Here is a 22,715-nt window from a genome sequence, read left to right on the forward strand (position 1 = left end):
AAGAAAACAGCAGTAATTTCAGTAGTAAGAAAACAGCAGTAATTTCAGCAATAAGAAAACAGCAGTTGTTTCAGCAGTAAGAAAACAGCAGTTATTTCAGCAGTAAGAAAACCGCAGTTGTTTTAGCAGTAAGAAAACAGCAGTAGTTTCAGCAGTAAGAAAACAGCAGTAATTTCAACAGTAGGAAAACAGCAGTTGTTTTAGCAGCTAGGGAAAACTGCAGTTGTTTTAGCAGTAAGAAAACAGCAGTAGTTTGAGCAGTAAGAAAACAGCAGTAATTTTAGCAGTAAGAAAACAGCAGTTGTTTTAGCAGTAAGAAAACAGCAGTAATTTCAGCAGTAAGAAAACAGCAGTAATTTCAGCAGTAAGAAAACAGCAGTTGTTTTAGCAGCACAAAAACAGCAGTAATTTCAGCAGTAAGAAAACAGCAGTTGTTTTAGCAGTAAGAAAACAGCAGTAATTTCAGTAGTAAGAAAACAGCAGTAATTTCAGCAATAAGAAAACAGCAGTTGTTTTAGCAGTAAGAAAACAGCAGTAATTTCAGCAGTAAGAAAACAGCAGTAGTTTCAGCAGTAAGAAAACAGCAGTATTTAAGCAGTAAGAAAACAGCAGTTGTTTTAGCAGTAAGAAAACAGCAGTAATTTCAGCAGTAAGAAAACAGCAGTTGTTTTAGCAGTAAGAAAACAGCAGTAATTTTAGCAGTAAGAAAACAGCAGTAATTTCAGCAGTAAGAAAACAGCAGTTGTTTTAGCAGTAAGAAAACAGCAGTAATTTCAGCAGTAAGAAAACAGCAGTTGTTTTAGCAGTAAGAAAACAGCAGTATTTTCAGCAGTAGAAAAACAGCAGTTGTTTTAGCATTTAGGGAAAACTGCAGTTGTTTTAACAGTAAGAAAACAGCGGTAGTTGTTTCAGCAGCAAAAGAACAGCAGTATTTTCAGCAGTAAGAAAACAGCAGTAGTTTCAGCAGTAAGAAAACAGCAGTAATTTCAGCAGTAAGAAAACAGCAGTTGTTTCAGCAGTAAGAAAACAGCAGTAATTTCAGCAGTAAGAAAACCGCAGTTGTTTTAGCAGTAAGAAAACAGCAGTAGTTTCAGCAGTAAGAAAACAGCAGTAATTTCAGCAGTAGGAAAACAGCAGTTGTTTTAGCAGCTAGGGAAAACTGCAGTTGTTTTAGCAGTAAGAAAACAGCAGTAGTTTCAGCAGTAAGAAAACAGCAGTAATTTCAGCAGTAAGAAAACAGCAGTTGTTTTAGCAGTAAGAAAACAGCAGTAATTTCAGCAGTAAGAAAACAGCAGTAATTTCAGCAGTAAGAAAACAGCAGTAATTTCAGCAGTAAGAAAACAGCAGTTGTTTTAGCAGCACGAAAACAGCAGTAATTTCAGCAGTAAGAAAACAGCAGTTGTTTTAGCAGTAAGAAAACAGCAGTAATTTCAGTAGTAAGAAAACAGCAGTAATTTCAGCAATAAGAAAACAGCAGTTGTTTCAGCAGTAAGAAAACAGCAGTTATTTCAGCAGTAAGAAAACCGCAGTTGTTTTAGCAGTAAGAAAACAGCAGTAGTTTCAGCAGTAAGAAAACAGCAGTAATTTCAACAGTAGGAAAACAGCAGTTGTTTTAGCAGCTAGGGAAAACTGCAGTTGTTTTAGCAGTAAGAAAACAGCAGTAGTTTCAGCAGTAAGAAAACAGCAGTAATTTCAGCAGTAAGAAAACAGCAGTTGTTTTAGCAGTAATTTCAGCAGTAAGAAAACAGCAGTAATTTCAGCAGTAAGAAAACAGCAGTTGTTTTAGCAGCACAAAAACAGCAGTAATTTCAGCAGTAAGAAAACAGCAGTTGTTTTAGCAGTAAGAAAACAGCAGTAATTTCAGTAGTAAGAAAACAGCAGTAATTTCAGCAATAAGAAAACAGCAGTTGTTTTAGCAGTAAGAAAACAGCAGTAATTTCAGCAGTAAGAAAACAGCAGTAGTTTCAGCAGTAAGAAAACAGCAGTATTTAAGCAGTAAGAAAACAGCAGTTGTTTTAGCAGTAAGAAAACAGCAGTAATTTCAGCAGTAAGAAAACAGCAGTTGTTTTAGCAGTAAGAAAACAGCAGTAATTTTAGCAGTAAGAAAACAGCAGTAATTTCAGCAGTAAGAAAACAGCAGTTGTTTTAGCAGTAAGAAAACAGCAGTAATTTCAGCAGTAAGTAAACAGCAGTTGTTTTAGCAGTAAGAAAACAACAGTATTTTCAGCAGTAAGAAAACAGCAGTTGTTTTAGCAGTAAGAAAACAGCAGTAATTTTAGCAGTAAGAAAACAGCAGTAGTTTCAGCAGTAAGAAAACAGCAGTAATTTCAGCAGTAAGAAAACAGCAGTAATTTCAGCAGTAAGAAAACAGCAGTAATTTCAGCAGTAAGAAAACAGCAGTACTTTCAGCAGTAAGAAAACAGCAGTAATTTCAGCAGTAAGAAAACAGCAGTAATTTCAGCAGTAAGAAAACAGCAGTTGTTTCAGCAGTAAGAAAACAGCAGTAGTTTCAGCAGTAAGAAAACAGCAGTAATTTCAGCAGTAAGAAAACAGCAGTTGTTTTAGCAGTAAGAAAACAGCAGTTGTTTTAGCAGTAAGAAAACAGCAGTAATTTTAGCAGTAAGAAAACAGCAGTAGTTGTTTCAGCAGTAAGAAAACAGCAGTAATTGCAGCAGTAAAAAAACAGCAGTTGTTTTAGCAGTAAGAAATTAGCAGTAATTTCAGCAGTAAGAAAACAGCAGTTGTTTTAGCAGTAAGAAAACAGTAGTTATTTCAGCAGTAAGAAAACAGCAGTTGTTTCAGCAGTAAGAAAACAGCAGTAATTTCAGCAGTAAGAAAACAGCAGTTGTTTCAGCAGTAAGAAAACAGCAGTAATTTCAGCAGTAATTTCAGCAGTAAGAAAACAGCAGTTGTTTTAGCAGTAAGAAAACAGCAGTAGTTTCAGCAGTAAGAAAACAGCAGTAATTTCAGCAGTAAGAAAACAGCAGTTGTTTTAGCAGTAAGAAAACAGCAGTAGTTTCAGTAGTAAGAAAACAGCAGTAATTTCAGCAGTAAGAAAACAGCGGTTGTTTCAGCAGTAAGAAAACAGCAGTAATTTCAGCAGTAAGAAAACAGCAGTTGTTTTAGCAGTAAGAAAACAGCAGTAATTTCAGCAGTAAGAAAACAGCAGTTGTTTTAGCAGTAAGAAAACAGCAGTAATTTTAGCAGTAAGAAAACAGCAGTAGTTTCAGCAGTAAGAAAACAGCAGTAATTTCAGCAGTAAGAAAACAGCAGTTGTTTTAGCAGTAAGAAAACAGCAGTATTTTCAGCAGGAAGAAAACAGCAGTTGTTTTAGCAGTAACAAAACAGCAGTTGTTTTAGCAGTAAGAAAACAGCAGTAGTTTCAGCAGTAAGAAAACAGCAGTAATTTCAGCAGTAAGAAAACAGCAGTTGTTTTAGCAGTAAGAAAACAGCAGTATTTTCAGCAATAAGAAAACAGCAGTTGTTTTAGCAGTAAGAAAACAGCAGTATTTTCAGCAGTAAGAAAACAGCAGTAGTTTCAGCAGTAAGAAAACAGCAGTAATTTCAGCAGTAAGAAAACAGCAGTTGTTTTAGCAGTAAGAAAACAGCAGTAATTTCAGCAGTAAGAAAACAGCAGTTGTTTTAGCAGTAAGAAAACAGCAGTATTTTCAGCAGGAAGAAAACAGCAGTAATTTCAGCAGTAACAAAACAGCAGTTGTTTTAGCAGTAAGAAAACAGCAGTAATTTCAGCAGTAAGAAAACAGCAGTTGTTTTAGCAGTAAGAAAACAGCAGTAATTTCAGCAGTAAGAAAACAGCAGTTGTTTTAGCAATAAGAAAACAGCAGTATTTTCAGCAGTAAGAAAACAGCAGTAGTTTCAGCAGTAAGAAAACAGCAGTAATTTCAGCAGTAAGAAAACAGCAGTTGTTTTAGCAGTAAGAAAACAGCAGTAATTTCAGCAGTAAGAAAACAGCAGTTGTTTTAGCAGTAAGAAAACAGCAGTATTTTCAGCAGGAAGAAAACAGCAGTAATTTCAGCAGTAACAAAACAGCAGTTGTTTTAGCAGTAAGAAAACAGCAGTAATTTCAGCAGGAAGAAAACAGCAGTTGTTTTAGCAGTAAGAAAACAGCAGTAGTTTCAGCAGTAAGAAAACAGCAGTTGTTTCAGCAGTAAGAAAACAGCAGTAATTTCAGCAGTAAGAAAACAGCAGTTGTTTTAGCAGTAAGAAAACAGCAGTAGTTTCAGCAGTAAGAAAACAGCAGTAATTTCAGCAGTAAGAAAACAGCAGTTGTTTTAGCAGTAAGAAAACAGCAGTAGTTTCAGTAGTAAGAAAACAGCAGTAATTTCAGCAGTAAGAAAACAGCGGTTGTTTCAGCAGTAAGAAAACAGCAGTAATTTCAGCAGTAAGAAAACAGCAGTTGTTTTAGCAGTAAGAAAACAGCAGTAATTTCAGCAGTAAGAAAACAGCAGTTGTTTTAGCAGTAAGAAAACAGCAGTAATTTTAGCAGTAAGAAAACAGCAGTAGTTTCAGCAGTAAGAAAACAGCAGTAATTTCAGCAGTAAGAAAACAGCAGTTGTTTCAGCAGTAAGAAAACAGCAGTAATTTCAGCAGTAAGAAAACAGCAGTAATTTCAGCAGTAAGAAAACAGCAGTAATTTCAGCAGTAAGAAAACAGCAGTTGTTTTAGCAGTAAGAAAACAGCAGTAGTTTCAGTAGTAAGAAAACAGCAGTAATTTCAGCAGTAAGAAAACAGCGGTTGTTTCAGCAGTAAGAAAACAGCAGTAATTTCAGCAGTAAGAAAACAGCAGTTGTTTTAGCAGTAAGAAAACAGCAGTAATTTCAGCAGTAAGAAAACAGCAGTTGTTTTAGCAGTAAGAAAACAGCAGTAATTTTAGCAGTAAGAAAACAGCAGTAGTTTCAGCAGTAAGAAAACAGCAGTAATTTCAGCAGTAAGAAAACAGCAGTAATTTCAGCAGGAAGAAAACAGCAGTTGTTTTAGCAGTAAGAAAACAGCAGTAGTTTCAGCAGTAAGAAAACAGCAGTAATTTCAGCAGTAAGAAAACAGCGATAGTTTCAGCAGTAAGAAAACAGCAGTTGTTTCAGCAATTTAAAACATTCATGGTTTCAACATGTTACTAGTATTTTTTTAACATGTAACTTACACTGAAAATATCAACGAATGCCACAAGGAATCTTGCTACTTCGGCAACTTCACAAACACTTACGGAGGCTTCAGCTGCAAGTGCAAATCAAACTACATAGGCCAAGTTTAATGTTATCTAACATGAGTTTAATGTTATTTAACATAACGTAATAATCAAGAATAATGCGGTAATGTGCCTTCTATGGCATCGATATATCTGACGAAAGGTTTTGGGTTCAAGCCTCACCGATGCCAAACTGTTCGATGTTAAGTTTAATGCAACAGCACACCCACCCAAAAATATTAATTTAAATAAATAAAACCTTTTTATATTTCTTAAATATTGTCCCGCGGAATCCACTCGTGAAGATCAGGTAAACGGTTCGTCTTTGTCCTCCTGCTGGTTGTGACGTAACAGACCATTCCACTCAGCAACAACAGGTGAAAAATAAAAAAAATTAAAAAATATTTTTTTTTGCAGACAAGACAACCATACCACGCTAAAAAGAAAAAGTTTGAAAGACGATATTTTAATTTTGTAAAATTTTAATTAATTTTGCAACTAAAACTTTATTTTGTAAATTTAAGTTCAAATTGTGAAATAAAAATTACTTACAAAAATTGTGAGTATTTTATGGAAAATAATTTTTTCAGTTTTTAAATTAAAAATAGCTTGATATTTAAAACAATAACTTATAAAAACTAATATAAATAAGCAAAGAAATACAATAGTATAAGCTTTTACCATCATACAATAACAACTCGTTTAACAATATACATAGCGTATATATTAAACCACTTTACATATACCTTAGTTATATAGATGTAGTAATATTCACGAATGACGTTAAACGGAAATGATAAAATAAATCGATTCGACTCTTTAACAAATTGTGCGCTTGCTATATGTGGGTTTAATAGAGCCCTGTTATTTGTATTTGCTTAAGTTTTGTTTAGTGTAAACAATCATATATTGGTGTGTACAAAGGTTTGTAGCAATAAAAGTTAAGTTTAGTTTTACCGTTATAACTTTGTCAGTGTTTTGAGAAATGCATTTAAAACAAATGCAACAAAAACTGAGAACGAACTAAAATTTAAACCAAATATCTAAGCAGATGAATTTAAATTAAAGGAAATACAGAAGTGTTTAAAAACACAAGGTAAGGATACATGCAAGACTACACATGGTTTAAAGCACTAGTTTATATCTCAATCGTATAAACTCTGATTTATTCACGCAGTCGTTAATTTAATAGTCGTCATTAAACTCTACGTGGGTCAGGATTTAGTTAAAAACATAAATCTTAGCTTTAGGTCTTCAGTCAGATCGTTTTAATTCAATAAAATCTTTTCTATTTTTAAAACCCAAAAATTCTGCGTTAATGAAATTTAAAAATATTGTTTACTAGACACGACGGGCATCGAACCATGGACCTTAATCACAGGTTATAGCCAGATAATAACCAGTTAGCGAAACGTGAGCTGCAGTAGAAGCGGAAATATTTCGTTTGTTTTGGTTTGTGCAGCTTTAAAATAGAAAGCAAAAACATTAATTAATTAATAATATTAAATTATCAACAGTAAAAGTTTATGTTTTGAGTAGTTTTAACGCATTTAGTCGCAGTCTTAAAGATAGGAGAAATTATTTTATTAAACTTAATTTAAACATCATTTAAACAACACCGTAAACACCAAGTTAGTGAACCAAGTTGTTTTTAAGATTAACTTTGATCCAAAATCCTCGAAATAGGTCAATCTGCTGCTAATGCGGAATGTGAAGTGTTTAGTTATATGACGTCATAGAGGAGGTAAATGGTCAAGTCGCGTAACACAAATAAGTCTCTGTGACGAAACAATGCTGCCTTGTTTCAGACAATTAAAGTTAAGACTATAAAAGTAAAGTTTTATAGATGATGACATCATAAATGTGACGTCACACGATCAAGGTTAAGTCGAAGGTCGAAGGTTTAGAATTTGCTGACTCTGACTACGAACTACTTTAAATGATCGACTTTTAATTACAACGTATTTGCTTTCCTGCCGCGATGTCGAAATATTAAAGTTGTGATTATAAAGTTGAGCTAAAGCTATGGTTAAAACAAAAGTTGTATTCGTGCTAAGAAACCTGTTAAAGTAGAAACAAACAAGTATGAAACTTGCAGGTTTAATTCACTTTAAAAGTTCTTGTTCTAGTGCGGGTTTAGGTGAAGTCAAGCATTAAACCGTAAACACACAAGCTGTGAATAATGTTAAAAGGGTTAATATTAACTTTAAGTAAAGTTTAAAGATTTGTTTGCGAGTTTGCGAAGATCCTAAGTTCGATAAAATACTCGATTTGTAACGCTAAGGTTTTAAGCCAAGTTGTTTTTTTTATGAGGTTGTGTTATTAATAATTCAGGGCACTAGAGGTTGTTAAACTGTAAGATTTAAGTTAGAAATGTAAAGTTTGTGCAATTGTTTATTTAATTAAAGCCCGTTAAGTTGTTTATTGCCAATAAAACTGGAATGTGAAGAAAGATTAACGACAAAAGTTTTGTTAAAAAACAAATTTCAACTTTTATAAATCCGTATTTTACTTAAAACTTATTCAGCAAAAATTGGTTATTATAAAGTTGCAACAATTTCAAAACAGAGAAAATAATTCCCCGAACGCTCGAGTCAGCAACCATGGATTCAAAGTCCGCTTTATGACGTCATAAAAACAAACACTGCTTGTTGTGCAATTGGTCGCAATTTTAGATTTTTTTAGGTTTTTTTAAATTTTTTTGGTTAAAATTTTAGGTTTTGTGAATTTTTAGACATTCCTAAATATTAATTTTGCATTTATCTTAAAATTTAGGTTCAATTTGTCAAAATTCGTTAAAAATCAACGTAAATGTAGATTTGTAAACAAAACATATTTTATTCTTTAATAACCTCTGGAAGCTGTTACGTCACAGAAGGTTATTGTCGGTCATATTATCCGAATTTGCAAACTTGGATTTTTGTACGAGCTAATAAAACGAGAGAGACCACGTGACCTCATTCTTATTGTGACGTCGTTTTCCTTTATTACGACATACACGGTACACATGATTAAACTACAGGTGAGCGATGTGGTTGAAATTTTATGATTTTTGCCAAATATGAATTTTATTTGATTTAATTAAATCTTTTGAAGTATTTAAACTGGGTCAAGATACGAAAGTTTAATTGTTTTGTAAGTGCTCTCAAGTAGGAATTAAAGGAAATTTAAAGTTGAGTCAGCGATAAAAACAAAGTTTTAAATCTGTTTTTCAACTTATAAAAAGCTTGTTTATTATCGCCCGTTACAGTCGAGTAACCTTTTATTGCTCTTCGTTTATTTCCCTCTAGTCTATGGTGGTTTTAATAAGCTTTAAAATAGAGATATTATAGTAGACAGTTTTCAATAAGCTAAGGTTATCGTTTATTCGCAACAATTAGCATTGTCAGGATTGTTTCTTAAATTCAATTGTTAATAACAATGCGGTTTATCAATGCCCATTGTTCGTTAATTGTTTATAAAGATAGACGTTATTTTAATTGGATAAAATAGATTAATGTTTATTTTTCCAGGTTTTAAGGTACATGGGAATACTGACCATTATGAAATTAAGCGTTTTTGCTGTGTCAGCACTTTCCCTTTTATTTGCCCTGACATGGGTTCTTATATATTGCCCAATAGGTGAGAATTAATCAAGTATTTAAAACCTGTTCGTTACTGGAATTATTTGAAATATTTTCGGTTAAATATTAACAAACTTTTATCTTTGTTTTAAGTTTGGCTGATTAAACAATTTGTAACAACCACGTGATTGTTCTAAAACAATTTAATTTATGACGTCAATATTGTTTTTGGCGGAGCTCTTTATTTGTTTAAATGACGTCATAACCAAATTTAGAAATAAGTTGAATTTATTTTTCTTACATTTCAGGTAATTCGCCTTCGCATATTCCTCAAGGAAACGTACACAATACAAAGTAAGTGTGACGTCATATCAATAACTGTATTACGTCATATTTGAGTGGTTAATTTGAAAAAGTTAATTTTAAATTGTTAAATAAAAGTTAACGCAGAATAGGAGTTTAGAATAAGCATGGTTTAGCATTGTTATTAGCATTTTTATAGCATTGTTATTAGCATTGTTATAGCATTGTTGTAGCATTGTTGTTAGTATTGTTATAGCATTGTTGTTAGCATTGTTACTAGCATTGTTATAGCATTGTTGTTAGCATTGTTATAGCATTGTTGTTAGCATTGTTACTAGCATTGTTATAGCATTGTTGTTAGCATTGTTATAGCATTGTTATAGCATTGTTGTTAGCATTGTTACTAGCATTGTTATAGCATTGTTATTAGCATTTTTATAGCATTGTTATTAGCATTGTTATAGCATTGTTATAGCATTGTTGTTAGCATTGTTATAGCATTGTTGTTAGCATTGTTACTAGCATTGTTACTAGCATTGTTATAGCATTGTTGTTAGCATTGTTATAGCATTGTTGTAAGCGTTGTTTTGTCCCTAGGAACCGAATGGAAATGTCAGATTACTTCGATCACTACGAGGACGAACTTGAACGAGATTTGGAAAACTTCAAAGAAGAAAGAAACGAGATTTCGATGGACAAGAAAACAACCAAGAAGAAAAGCAACGTAAATATTATATGACGTCATAAAAAAGAGCGCCCCCTATTAAATTGAGGATAAACTTTCAGGTTAAAATCCCCTTAAACTTGTTTACGGACGAAGCATTCGAGGAGATGATCAAACAAGTTAACTCAAAAGATGTCAAAAACTACGAGTTCCTCGCCGAGTCAATGAACGTCACAATATATAGAACCCCAAAAGGCGTAAGTTTTTATGACGTCACTATAGTTTTGTTAGCAAATAAAATTAATTTTTGTTTGTAGGACGCAGGTTTGTACAAATACAAGTTATACGCAACCCTCCCCGATGCGCCACCTAGCGAGATTGCTGGCGTCTTCCTTGACAACGAATATCGAGTCGTTTGGGATACTTACGTCACAAGTAAGTATTTGTTTGTTAGCGTTTTGGATTATTACGTCATAGACGAAATCAATTGTAAGTTGTGTGCGGTCTTTGTGATTTAATTACAAAAATAATTTTTATTTCGTAATTTCACGAGTTATTGGCAATAAACTTAAGACTGGCGTTTACTTTTAACTTGTTGTTACTAGTTTTAATATTTACCGATGGTTTGACTTTTGGACTTTAAACTAAATATTTGAGCGAGGTTGCAATTTAATAATTAAACGAATATTTTTCCTGTTGTGTACCAATCATAACCAAGCATTTGTTACGTATTAATAACCAAACTGTTAACAGAGTTATACGTTGTGGAAGCACACGAGAAAGGACCTGACGTCATATATTTCAACGTCGACTTTCCTTGGCCTCTCGCTAACAGAGATGTATCCTTTAATTAACATTTTTGTGTTTTGTAAAGATTTATTTTCGTATTTTTTAATTTTTTTCGTGAATTTTTTCTTAACTTTTCGTGAACAGTATGTTTACGCTCGTGAGGTTCGTGAGGAAACACGTGACGGGGTCGACTACACCGTGATCGTGATGCACAGTGTGTTACGTCACAATATCCCGGAGGTCAAAGGTGCGATACGGGTCAGTGATTACCACCAATCGTTAGCTTTAACCAAATATAAAGATCACGGAACGAGAGGTAAAAAATATTAACTTTGTGTTTTTTTTATTTTTTTATCCTCGATGTTGGAAGATCGACTTCACGACCTAAACATTGAGTAACATCAGTTACTTCAACCCAGGTATAAACAAGAGAGCAGTGGGAATCAAACTCGTGACCACATGTAGTTTTGCCAAATGTTCTGACTACTACACCTATGCTCTCGATATGCAAATGTGACTTGTACAACTTTTAACACAGTCAACTTTTAATTAAACCTAACCTATGTGCGACCTTGTGCGATTATCGAAACACAACTAAACTTTAACTTTTAGCCTACATCGAATATTACGACAACCCTAAAGGTTCGATCCCATCCTGGCTAGTTAACTGGGCAGCTAAGGTGAGTGTTTAATATAAGGGTGAGTGTTTAAAATAAGTCCAATTACTTAGCTATAATATATAAGTGGGACAACCTTATATAAATACAATCAGCTAGGACTAACACATAATAACGTCACATGCAGATTACTAATGAGGTCACTTGTACATAACTTATGACGTCATAATTATTTAGACTGGCGTTCCTGCGTTTATGAAAGATTTACAGCGCGCCTGCAGCGGGTTCCAGGCTTTTAAGAACAAACACAAGAAGACAGTTAACTGATGACGTCACAATATGATGACATCATTTCGCATCGGTGCTACATTGAACACTCATACGTAATTCGCAGAATCCGTCGATGAATTACACTGTGACAAGTGCCTTATTACGTCACAATGGTTTTTATATTACACCATAATTTGTTGACACGCGAACATTCGTTTTTGTTTATTTTTAAAAGTATTAAAGTCTTGAAATCTTGATTTTTTTTTTTTTTTTCGTATTTTTAATTACTGTCACGTGATTTCAATGCAATTCTCGCCGTTCTATGCATTATAATAAAAACCAATAAAAATGTTCAAACCTTGATTTAAGATTTTGGCTGAATATTCGAACAGAAGTTTATTGTCTTGTTAGCTTCAATATTCATATTATTTAACAAACAAACTAACTTGTTCTTAGATAATGGTCATTATCAATCCATTGTTGTAAAACTTGTTTTTGTTAACATACAATTAAGTTAAACAACATAATCCACATAATGCTAAAAACAAAGATAAGACAATTACTAAGCTTTTTGCTATTATAAACTATCCATATCTTGACGGAGAAGCCAATTTATATTATTAAAACTAGACAACTCTTAACTTAACACAGCCTCATTTAACTAAAGCTTAACTAAGCCTTTTCCTACTTTGTGCCCAAATAAAAAAACGTTTTTTCTACGTTGTTATAAATTCTGCGTCCCCTAAGGTTACCTCAGGTCAAATATTTTATTGAGGAAACGAGTGATATCATGGTTATAGCTTGTAAGGGCTTAAAACACAACATATTATATTCTGTTCGTTTATTACATTGGTTAAATTAAATATTAGTAACACAAATAATATTTTTTTACAATAACAATATTTTTACATTAACTGTATACAGCTTCTATATATAGAAGCAGTGAAACCAAATAATTCCATAAGTTTCACAAAAGTTTTATCCTTTATCCATAATAAGAAGTTCTGGTGGCTGCAAAATCAAAAAAAAACAAGATTAATATCAAGATATTATATTTAAAATACTAACAATTAACTTTTACAGCGACCAAGTAAAAAATAAAAATTTAACAAGTTTCACTCAAATACTTACTTGATGTTTTGCAGCAGTATTGGACCTTATAGTCCTTGCATTTATAATTTCCATTCACGTAATTCTCACACGAGAAACCTCGACTTAATCTTATTCTGTAAGCCTGGCCACTCTCTCTGAACGAGACCCCCCCGACAGTTTGAACCCTCATGGCTTCGGGGTAGTCGCACGCCTTCCCATAATCTCGGAGTCTGCTCAGGTATTCGTAATCTCCGTTTCCGTCGTTGTCATCCTGGTTGTACCACGAAGTCCAGGAGTAATAGGAGGAGCTGCAGTCTCCTCCAAATGTTCCGTCATCCGCTGTGAAAGAAGATGAAAAATTAAATCTCAATATTTAAAACATTTTACATACATATTACTAGTGTGATTTATTGGATACAAAACAAAGCATAAACATTTCTAATTTAATTATAATTCCACATCAACCTAAAATAATATTTTATTATCTAGGAAACAATGTGCTGTTGTGACGTTTTTAAGCTATCCGTAAACGCCAGGCTTAAGAGCGATAATGTGACATTGGTGCGACTTGAACCCCAAACCTTTCGGCTTATAATCCGACGCCATGACCGTTTCGCCACAACCCATATTAAAAGTTTAAGATAATCTACCTGTAGATGGCGCTGCAGTGGTGGTAACAACGACAGGTTTGTCCTCGCAGCAGTATTGGACCTTGTAGTCCTTACATAACCCGTTCCCGTTCGAATAACTCACGCATTTGAAACCCCGTGTAAGACTTATGCGCACATATTGACCGGTGGTTTTATACGATTCACCTGGGAATTAATATTGGGTTTATTGTGGGTAGTAAACAACAAAGTTGAACTTAAAAAACTGGGGTAAAAAGCATTAAAAATTACACAAAATAGTGTACTTTAATAAATATCTCAAGTACGATTGGTATTTTATTTAAGCCGTTATAGTAACCTTACCTCTGTAAGCAGTCTGTGCCCTCATAGCCTTAGGGCTGGTACAAGCTTTCCCCTTGTTATTAAGTTGGTACAAACTCTCCAAATCCCCAGTTCCTCCGTTCCCATCCTCATTAAACCACTCCGTCCACGTGTATCCGCTTTGTGGACATGTTCCGTACGATCCGTCATCTAAAAAGATGGATATTGTTATAAGAGAAACAGTTAAGAAAAACCATTCTTTAAACAAACAAAAGTTATTTGATGTTGGCTACTAACATAGAAAATGTTAAGTTAAATTAAAATGTGCTTACCTATAGTTGACGGAGTTGTGGATGCGGAAGCAAAAGGACCTGAAATTAGAAAATATTTTTTATCCCCAATTATTTACAAAGATGTCAACAAAATTATCCCAACATTAAGACTAATTTAAAAGTTACAACAGCACCAACCTTGCGATGAACAAATGGCGGTGATGATTCTCTCCACAACTTTATCCCCCTCCAAGTCCGAGAAGGAAGGGATGTTCATGGAGTAAGATGAGGAGGAAGCGATCGTGTCAAGCTCCTCCTGCACCGCTCCCTCGATCCCGAACGCGATCACCGTCGATATTTGCTGCAGGGTCCTTGATGCGTCACTGTGACGTAATAATAACGTGGTTAGATCAAGGTTTGTATGTAAACAACAGTAAAAACATTTTATTTAACTTACGTGACGTCATCTTTCGATTTCCCGTCGGTGATGACGACAACAACAGGTTTGACGTCATTTCTCATCCCAGCTGACATCTTGAGTTGATCACTCACGACTAACTCGAGGGCGGATGAGGTGTAAGTGTAACCACTTCGATATCTGAAAGAAGAAGGTTTTTTATTCAGTTTTTTTGGTGGATTTTAATATATAGAAAACATATTGCATTGATGCAACGGAAAAATGACAAAATTTATTTAATAATTTAAAACATGCTATAAGTTATAAAGTTTACAAAAAGAATTTAAGTATGTAATGGTATGGTCATCATACCCAGCAGGTTAACAATCATATATAAATGTAACTTATCACTATAGCTTAAGGTTTGCCAGTTAAGCTAGCGCTTTGTCTTAAAACAAAAAACAAAAGAAAAAAAAATTCTTACCCGACGCTTTTAATGGCTTGAACGAGATAATATTTGCTCGAATATCGATTGAGGGTCCACTTGTTACGGGGGTAGGTGCTGTACCTAACCAGCCCCACTTGTACATTGTTGGGTCCAATAATAAACTTCTTCACAATATTGGCGACAAAGTATCGAAGTTTAACGAAGTTATCGTAACCGACCGAACCGCTGGAATCGAGGACAAATACGATGTCAGTGACGGCTTCTTTCATGCAAACGTCGTTGCCAACAGCTGTAAGATAAAGATGTTTAGAATGGTCACAACTAATTACAGTTACTATACAATACACACAGTTGTACATTTAACATAATGAGTAGCATCTTATAACTTAACATTAGTTTAGTTTTACAGAAGTTTTATCGAACCTGTAGCGCAGTTATCTCCTACATATCCATCTGCGCATGTGCAAGTATAAGTTCCGTTCTTGAGGTCGTTGCAAGTCCCTCCATTGAAACAAGGACCACTCGTGCACGGACTATCTGTTGATGGAAGTTGAAGAGTTAAGAGTAAGATAGAAAAGATACAAGATTACAAAATGGTCGTAGTGTATGAGTAAGAACTTACCATTTACACTGCAAATTATATCAAACAACAAGTTAACGAATCCATCAAGTTCAGTGAAACTCGGGATCTCTTTGGAGAAAGTTTCGGGCGGATATGACGCAATCTGGTCCAATTGTGACTTCACAGCGTTCATTAAACCGAGCGCAACTACGTAAGCTTTCTTCCTTAAGTTAATACCAGGAACTCTGACCTCATCGTAAGATTTTCCGTCAGTCATCACTATAGCAACCGATTTGACCCCGTCTCTCTTCCCCGCTCTAGCGGTGAACTTAATCTCCGCGGTTTTGTTTACCGCCTTGCCAGTAAGAGTACCACCTCGTGGATATCTGATATTCCTGATAGCCTCAACCAAGCTATACTTGCTTGTGTATTCGTTAAGTTGCCACAAATCGGTGAACTCCTTCGTATATCTCGCCACACCAACTTGAACACCATCAGGTCCAATATTGAACCCGTTGACAACATTCTCAACGAATTTCTTCATCAATTGGAAGTTCTCGCTTCCCACAGATCCACTCGCATCCAGTAGGAAGACGAGATCAAGTTTACCGTTCGCTTTGCAGTCTTCGATACTAGAGGGAGCTAAAGATACAAAATAGTTTTAAAAATTTTAATTAAGCATCAATAATTAGCCAAATAAACAATAGTTTTAATACGCACCAGTTTCACAGTTGGTTCCAGTAAACTTCCCCAAACAAACGCACTGATAAGTTGAGTCAGCAAGGTCGGTGCACGATCCTCCGTTTAAACAAGGACTGCTCAGACATGCGCCCTCTGTAGAACGCAAAAAGGTAAGAATACTATGTATTTCTAGTATGTCATTACGCTTTATAAAACAAAAACTATGAAAATTGGTTTACTAAAAAATGTTTATTATAACGTGTTTAAGCTATCCATGAACACCCTGCTCAAGAACGAATAGTGCGGAATTAGTGCGGCTCGAACCCGAAACCTTTCGGCTCGTAGTCCAACGCCATGGCCACCACACAACCATCAGACAACTCCAAACCAAGTAACTTTAACTTTAAGCTACGTTTAACCTTGCTACTCACCAGTAACATAACAAACTGCGTTGATGATCGTGTTAACAATCCCATCCAGAAGATTAAAGTCGTCGACCTTCAGTGCAAAAGTGTCACTAGGTTCGCTCGCGATCACTTTAAGTTGTCTCAACTCCGCGTTCTTTACCCCCAGTGCCAACACGATCGACTGATTACGTAGGATCAATGATGGGTATGTGACGTCATCAATGGAGATTCCATCCGTCATAATCAAGGTTACGACCGTGGCCCCTTCTCTCGCGCCTTAGAAGAAAAATAAATTTTAAAATAAATTCTGTTTTATTTTTTATATTTCTGACGTCATAATTACCTCTTTCTTTCGTAAACTTCTTAGTCGCGATCTCATGTATTGCTCCGCCAGTGTAAGTAGTTCCTCCTGGGTATCCGATTTGCTTCACTGCGTTTACTAATTCCGTCGAGGTCACGTGATCGTTCAAGTCCCACAAATCGCTGACGTAACGACTGTACGTTGCCATGGATACCATGACGTCGTTGGGGCCGATGTTGAAGCGATCGATGACGTCACTTATGAACGTACGGATGAGGTTAAAGTTAAAAGTTCCGATGGAGGAGCTGGTGTCGATTAAAAAGTGAAGATCGATCATTTTCGAACTCGAGTCCTTGCACGTCACTATTACAAACAATAGCAAGTTGGTGACGTCACAATTAAAACCAATTTATATTAATTTTAACACAAATATTTTGTTCTACAAAATTAATTTAATTAAACAAAAATGTTGGTGTTTAAAAAACAGTGTTTCCAAAAAAGTAATTGTTTACAGTGTTTCCAAATAACTCACCTTGATCTATCGATCTAGGATCTGAAACAAAAAAGTTTCGTAAATATTTTGAAGTTTAACTTTTAACCAAACACCATTCACCAATTACCAGTTTTAGAAACACCATTTTTGATTAAACACCATTTCAAAAGCATGCACAATTTAAGTGTTAGTCTTTGTAAGAAAACGAAAACAAAAAAGTAAAAAATAAAACAAATTAAATTCAAAAAAGGTTTTTAAAAAAGCAACAGTGAAACAACAACACATGCAGTTCTTTAAACATTAATTCAACTTAACAATCAGTTAGTGCATGCAATTTAAACAGAATATTTTTAAAGTTCATGCAGTGGAACTTACTTATATCAGAACAGCCATAAACTCCATCCACGTCCACTTCACAAGATTGCCCTTGAAGACAATTCACCGATCTACATTCAAGTTTGTTCATCCCAATACATTCACATTCAGTGCTGCAGTTGCTATTCATGTATTTGTAACCTGCAGGAAAAAACAAGTTATCATACACAACCTTAACATGAACCTCATCATAAGTTTAACAACTTGAGACCAACCTTTTGAGACGTAAGGTCCATCCGACAACTGGCATCCACATTCAGTTATTTTAACGCAGTCATCCCCGTCTTGGATGTAGCCTTCGTTACAAACATAATCCTCTACATAACCGTCCGTGCATCTTATATAAAATATTTAATTATTTCGGTGCTTTGGCAAGGTTTAAATACATTTGTGTAAAGTGGGAAGGGTATATACCCAAAAGTAAACTTTAATTTAAAAGAATTTTGGTTTAAACAAAACTCACTGATCCGATGCAGTTGGATCCGTGCAAGTGTCAGCACAAGAGGGCGCACAACCGTCAAAGTGACTGTTTTGTGGCGCCGGCCAGGAGTTAGTGAAATTGGTGACCACACGCCACGTACAAACTCTGGCATCATTCCTCTGACATTCGCGAGCATATGCCTCTAAAGCCTGTAAGAAATTAACAAATTTCAATTTGTTTTTTGAGTCTCTAATATTCTATTAAGGTTTATCATGTTAAACTTTCCATAACTGGCAATGCCTATGCCTTAATAAACACAATAAGTATTGTTACTTTATACAAACAAAACAAACCTCCTCCAGCACAGTCCTGTTTCCATCATAAACACAAACATCGAACACACAACTCGTGAAGTAATCGGTCGGGTCAACTTTGGAGTGGCAAGCAGCAAAGGGGCCGTCCACCTGGGTGATAACCCCGCATACACTGTTCGATGAACTAAATAAATAGGGGTATCAGTTAATCCTTTACTATATAAAAAAACTTTAATTTATGCCCTGGTTAGTTTAGTAATGCATTTGTTGTGGAACAAGTACTAATACTTTAAAGCTACATCACAATTGCCTACAAGATATTTAATATTAAGTTTACTTAATAGACTTATTTTTGCAACAATAACTTACTACAAAGCCTCTTTGACTGGATCACAAATAAAAGGTTCAGGAACTTGAGGATTGGCACAAGGACCAACTTGGTGGGAGATCCCAAACTCGCTGGATTTCCGAGTTATTCTTCCATCTGGGAGGGTGAAGTCATCATCTGGATTGTCGTTGAAGTTACCACAAAGTCCATATACCTATAACGTATAAGTATGTATAAAAATGGTATTACTTAAAGTAACTAGTCAATATCTTGTCTTACAGGATGAAATTGTATTTTTAAGGTCTTCACTAATATTTGCACAACGTTTTTTTAGAACTTAAAAATAAAACATACAAATATATGATCCAGCAAGCTTTATTATATATAGATCACAGATCAGATACAATTATTTAATATTTTACCTGGTTCTGATAAGTGCTTGGAATGGTGACTCTAACATTTGATCTGATATGTTCAACCTTGAGCCCAAAACTTGTGGTTAAAGAATAATATCGACCTTTACGTTGCACTGAAAATCCTTTTTCTTTGGAGATAAATCTTCGGTAAGTTACCCCGTTGACCTAAACATTAAACAGCTTAAGTTATTAAACAAAGGTCAATGAATAATTAAATAAATATTGATATAAATAAAGAAATGCAAGGTGGTAGAATCAATGTCAAACAAACCTGAGGTTTCATCTTGTTTTCAAACTTGACCACGTCTTGTCCATCATTGAAGTGAATTGTCGCACTCTTAGTATAAGCAACTCTAGGGTTGGATCTTTCCTCATGGACAACAATAATCTTGTACCATCTTGGATCAGATTGGGGCAACAATGTCTCGGATAACCTGTACACACACTTTCCCATGAAATGGTATTGTCTGGTGCGATCAAAACTGTAGTAATGTGGATCTCCATAAGCTCTGCACTTGCCCTCAGCTGCAGAAAAGTTTTAAAAATTACATCAAAACAAAAATACCCTAAAACAATAAAGAATAACAGTTTGTGCCTCTACACATTTATTTAACACTTTTACTTACACAAAGGCTGACATCCAAGCTTCCCATCCGCTCCAATATCACAACTACTTCCACTCAAACAAGTGTGAGGTTCACACAACATATCTCCCTCCGAGCAAACACATCGTTCACTGCAACTGTTCGTGTATATCTCATCTCCTAACTGGTGTACAACAATATCATTGAAATATGCTAGCTGACTTTAAGTGAATATAAATGTTAGTTAATTATTAAAATCTATAAGAGTGCCAACTTACCTGATAATAATTATCCTGATACAAACAACCACATTTGTCTTGCTCAACACATTCATTTCCCGACATCACAAAACCTTCATTGCACTGACAACCTATGAGATAAAACGCAAGTTTAACAAATGTTACTTAATAAAATAATAATTTAAGTAAAATTTAAATATTTAATTAAGTAATTGATTTCAAAAGTCAAATGTAACCAATGTGTATGTATGTTCAATAAAAATAAAAATGTACACTGGACAAGTTAACAAAGGCTGATTTAAAGGCAAAACAATATTATTTTAAATCTCACCAGGAACACATTCCCTCTTCTCACAATCCACGATGCTTGTCGTATTCCCAACATTGCAAGCATGTGGGCAGTTGGTGACACAAGTTTTAAACTCTGAGTTAGCTGGACATAACGGTTCTAAAACATGAAAAGTCATGGTTAGTTTATATTGTTGCTACAACTTATCAGAGGACTACATCAAAAAATATTTTACCAAGTCCACAGAGTTGTCTCCAGTTGCAGATTTCTTGTTTATTTTCCAGACAAGCTGCAGCATAACTCGCGATATTCGATAAAAGTGAAGTTTGGGATTCCTGAGTTAGGCATTCGTCCAATACACAGGACTGTAAAGTAGAATAAAAATATTATTAACAACAACAATAAGAATTGGTTGGTAAAGTTATCACATTAGAATATCTAACAGAAAGTTGCACTAAAGAAAATACAAAATAAATCTAAGAAATCTTACATCATAAAAAGGTTTAACGTCGACACTGCATCCAGTAAAGCATCCATCTTCATCTGTAAATATGGAGCAACTACATTCCCCTTTATCCAAGGGTTTGGACAACTGGCAACTATCATCGTACATAATTGTTCCTTCACAACTGGTAAAAAAGTTTTGAGAATTGTTAATAAATTTTTTCAGTAAGATTCAATATATCTTAAGTTAAATATATGCAAGTTACATCTAAATTTTAAATTACTTTTCATCGCTGTTTTGGGTCTTCCAAAGTTGTCCAAACTGAGCAGGATCTTTGTATTGTAAATCATTCAACGAGTTTCCATCATTATCACCACATAAACCTGAACAAATAGCAATATTTAATTACTAAATAAACTATGTAATTAAAAAGGTTAATACAAATATTTTATACCGCAGATATTGGTGTTTATTGGTTTAAACTTAAATTTTCTTCTTATTGGTTCCTCTTACCTTTTGTGCACTCTGCGTAAGCTTTAGGCAGGCCAACTTTAACATTGTTGTCAGAGTAGACCACAACTATAACACCGTAGCCAGTCTCCAATCTCAGGGAATCCCCTACTTTCCATATTTGAAGTTTCGTGTTTTCTCGAATGAAAGGAAGGTTTGTCTCAACATTGTCGACCTAGAAAGTAGAACAACAATAGATAAATTTAAATAGTTATTGTAAGAATATCAATATAAAGGCTTCTTTCTTAAAAAAACAAAATCTTAAAACCATTTTTATATACAATACAATAAATAAAAACTTACAAATAGTTTAAGTCCCCTTCTGAGCTCAATCTTCAGATAATTTATTTCAACGACAACTTTCTTAAAAGTTGAAATAGTTTGTCCATAACTTGCAGGTCCTTTAACCAACTAAATACAAAGAAATTGTTAAAATTAAAAGCCTAAACTCGAGATTTAAAAAGTTTAAACAAATGTTACCTCAACAGTCAATGGTGGAGCTGAACTGCACGAAGGTTCAACTAAAGTGTACGAACAACTTCCCATAAAGTCAAACTTTTTACCATCCAGACTCTCAAAGTGATATCCGTTACCAACATAACAGTAATCACTTGGTGCGTCGTCTAATAAAATCGTTGGGTTAAGGATGTTAATGTATAATAATACTAAACTATTTAATTATTAATTAAAAAGTGTATTCACTTAAATAAAGGTTTAATTGTAATAATCAGCCTTTAAATTAATTGTTTATTTTTTAGCTTTACTAAACAGACAATGAATATTTACCAGCTGGTGTCGGGGTAGGTGCTGGCGTTGTAGGAATTATAACTGAAAATAAACAAACAAGTGTTATACAACATTTCCTTGTTAGATTAACTTATGGATAAAATAAACATCAATAAGGATCTCACCATCGCAGTTGTTTACACCATCTCCAGTGAACCCATATTTACAATTACAAACAAAACTTCCCTCTGTGTTTGTACAACTTGCCTCACTATGGCAAACGCTGGGTGCAGCACTACATTCATCTATGTCTGCAAATTAAAACTCCAGTTAAAAACAAGTTTAAACTCAATATTAAATCTCAAATAACTCTACTTACCAACGCAGTTGTCCCCGTATTTGATGAATCCAGCCTTGCAATTGCAAGTAAAACTTCCAGGTGAGTTTGAACAGATTGAGTTCTCATCACAATTATCTTGGTTCAACTCACATTCATCAATATCTAAAAATTAAATTAAAGTATTGTTAGTCACTGCTTCAAATTTCATAGTTATAAACATAATATTACAACAACTAACCTTCGCAAACCAACCCAGTCCCAGTATATCCAGAATTACAAACACAAGAATAAGAACCAACTGAGTTTGCACAACTTGAATCTGGGTCGCAATTATTCAAATTATTATCACTGCATTCGTCTATGTCTGTGGAAAAAGGTTTTAAATTCAAAAAATTGCAATAATTTTGATTTGAAATAAAGCCTACTAAATAATACATTTTGTTCACTTAATATAGGTTAATAAAAACAAATCTAAAACATTAATTAACAGTTAAAGGCTTACCGATACAGTTATCTCCAACTCCAGTAAACCCGGTCAAACAATTACAATCATAACTTCCAACATTGTTCGAACAATTTGAGTTTTCCCCACAAATATCCAAAGTCTCACATTCATTAATATCTGTAAATCAATAATTATATTTTCTGTATAACTTTAACAAAATTACAATTATATTAAATTCAAACAGATATAGACAAAAAATTTAGTTTTTAAATTAATTTCAAGTTTTCAC

At 34.3% G+C, this 22,715-nt stretch overlaps 2 protein-coding genes across 2 annotated transcripts in view; one reads left to right on the plus strand and one right to left on the minus strand.

The window, feature by feature from the left end:
- The first annotated feature begins 7,985 nt into the window (after positions 1-7,985).
- On the plus strand, positions 7,986-11,774 carry LOC145752056 (phosphatidylcholine transfer protein-like). The gene is made up of 10 exons (XM_082568251.1): positions 7,986-8,228; positions 8,719-8,827; positions 9,078-9,123; positions 9,670-9,796; positions 9,859-9,993; positions 10,054-10,171; positions 10,490-10,575; positions 10,670-10,841; positions 11,138-11,205; positions 11,380-11,774. Exons 1-10 carry the CDS (start codon positions 8,214-8,216, stop codon positions 11,467-11,469), a joined length of 966 nt encoding a protein of 321 aa, XP_082424377.1. The 5' UTR covers positions 7,986-8,213; the 3' UTR covers positions 11,470-11,774.
- A 598-nt stretch (positions 11,775-12,372) lies between these two features.
- Positions 12,373-22,715, minus strand: part of LOC145752431 (uncharacterized) — a 47,930-nt gene continuing 37,587 nt past the window's right edge. The window contains exons 137-167 of the mRNA XM_082568718.1: positions 22,484-22,603; positions 22,220-22,345; positions 22,021-22,143; positions 21,827-21,952; positions 21,702-21,743; positions 21,396-21,538; positions 21,219-21,326; positions 20,919-21,090; positions 20,689-20,788; positions 20,451-20,589; positions 20,196-20,325; positions 20,003-20,119; positions 19,711-19,802; positions 19,475-19,616; positions 19,120-19,373; positions 18,855-19,013; positions 18,474-18,646; positions 18,144-18,288; positions 17,833-17,999; positions 17,585-17,706; positions 17,370-17,510; positions 17,034-17,054; positions 16,544-16,864; positions 16,225-16,476; positions 15,833-15,946; positions 15,173-15,754; positions 14,974-15,087; positions 13,476-13,643; positions 13,155-13,319; positions 12,544-12,843; positions 12,373-12,423 (exon numbers count right to left, since the gene is read on the minus strand). Coding sequence (XP_082424844.1) covers positions 12,398-12,423; positions 12,544-12,843; positions 13,155-13,319; positions 13,476-13,643; positions 14,974-15,087; positions 15,173-15,754; positions 15,833-15,946; positions 16,225-16,476; positions 16,544-16,864; positions 17,034-17,054; positions 17,370-17,510; positions 17,585-17,706; positions 17,833-17,999; positions 18,144-18,288; positions 18,474-18,646; positions 18,855-19,013; positions 19,120-19,373; positions 19,475-19,616; positions 19,711-19,802; positions 20,003-20,119; positions 20,196-20,325; positions 20,451-20,589; positions 20,689-20,788; positions 20,919-21,090; positions 21,219-21,326; positions 21,396-21,538; positions 21,702-21,743; positions 21,827-21,952; positions 22,021-22,143; positions 22,220-22,345; positions 22,484-22,603 — 4,904 coding nt within the window. The 3' untranslated portion in view covers positions 12,373-12,397. The remainder of the gene's footprint in view (positions 12,424-12,543; positions 12,844-13,154; positions 13,320-13,475; positions 13,644-14,973; positions 15,088-15,172; positions 15,755-15,832; positions 15,947-16,224; positions 16,477-16,543; positions 16,865-17,033; positions 17,055-17,369; positions 17,511-17,584; positions 17,707-17,832; positions 18,000-18,143; positions 18,289-18,473; positions 18,647-18,854; positions 19,014-19,119; positions 19,374-19,474; positions 19,617-19,710; positions 19,803-20,002; positions 20,120-20,195; positions 20,326-20,450; positions 20,590-20,688; positions 20,789-20,918; positions 21,091-21,218; positions 21,327-21,395; positions 21,539-21,701; positions 21,744-21,826; positions 21,953-22,020; positions 22,144-22,219; positions 22,346-22,483; positions 22,604-22,715) is intronic.

This window comes from Corella eumyota, chromosome 5 (assembly GCF_963082875.1).
Source record: "Corella eumyota chromosome 5, kaCorEumy4.1, whole genome shotgun sequence".
In the NCBI taxonomy this organism is placed as follows: Eukaryota; Metazoa; Chordata; class Ascidiacea; order Phlebobranchia; family Corellidae; genus Corella; species Corella eumyota.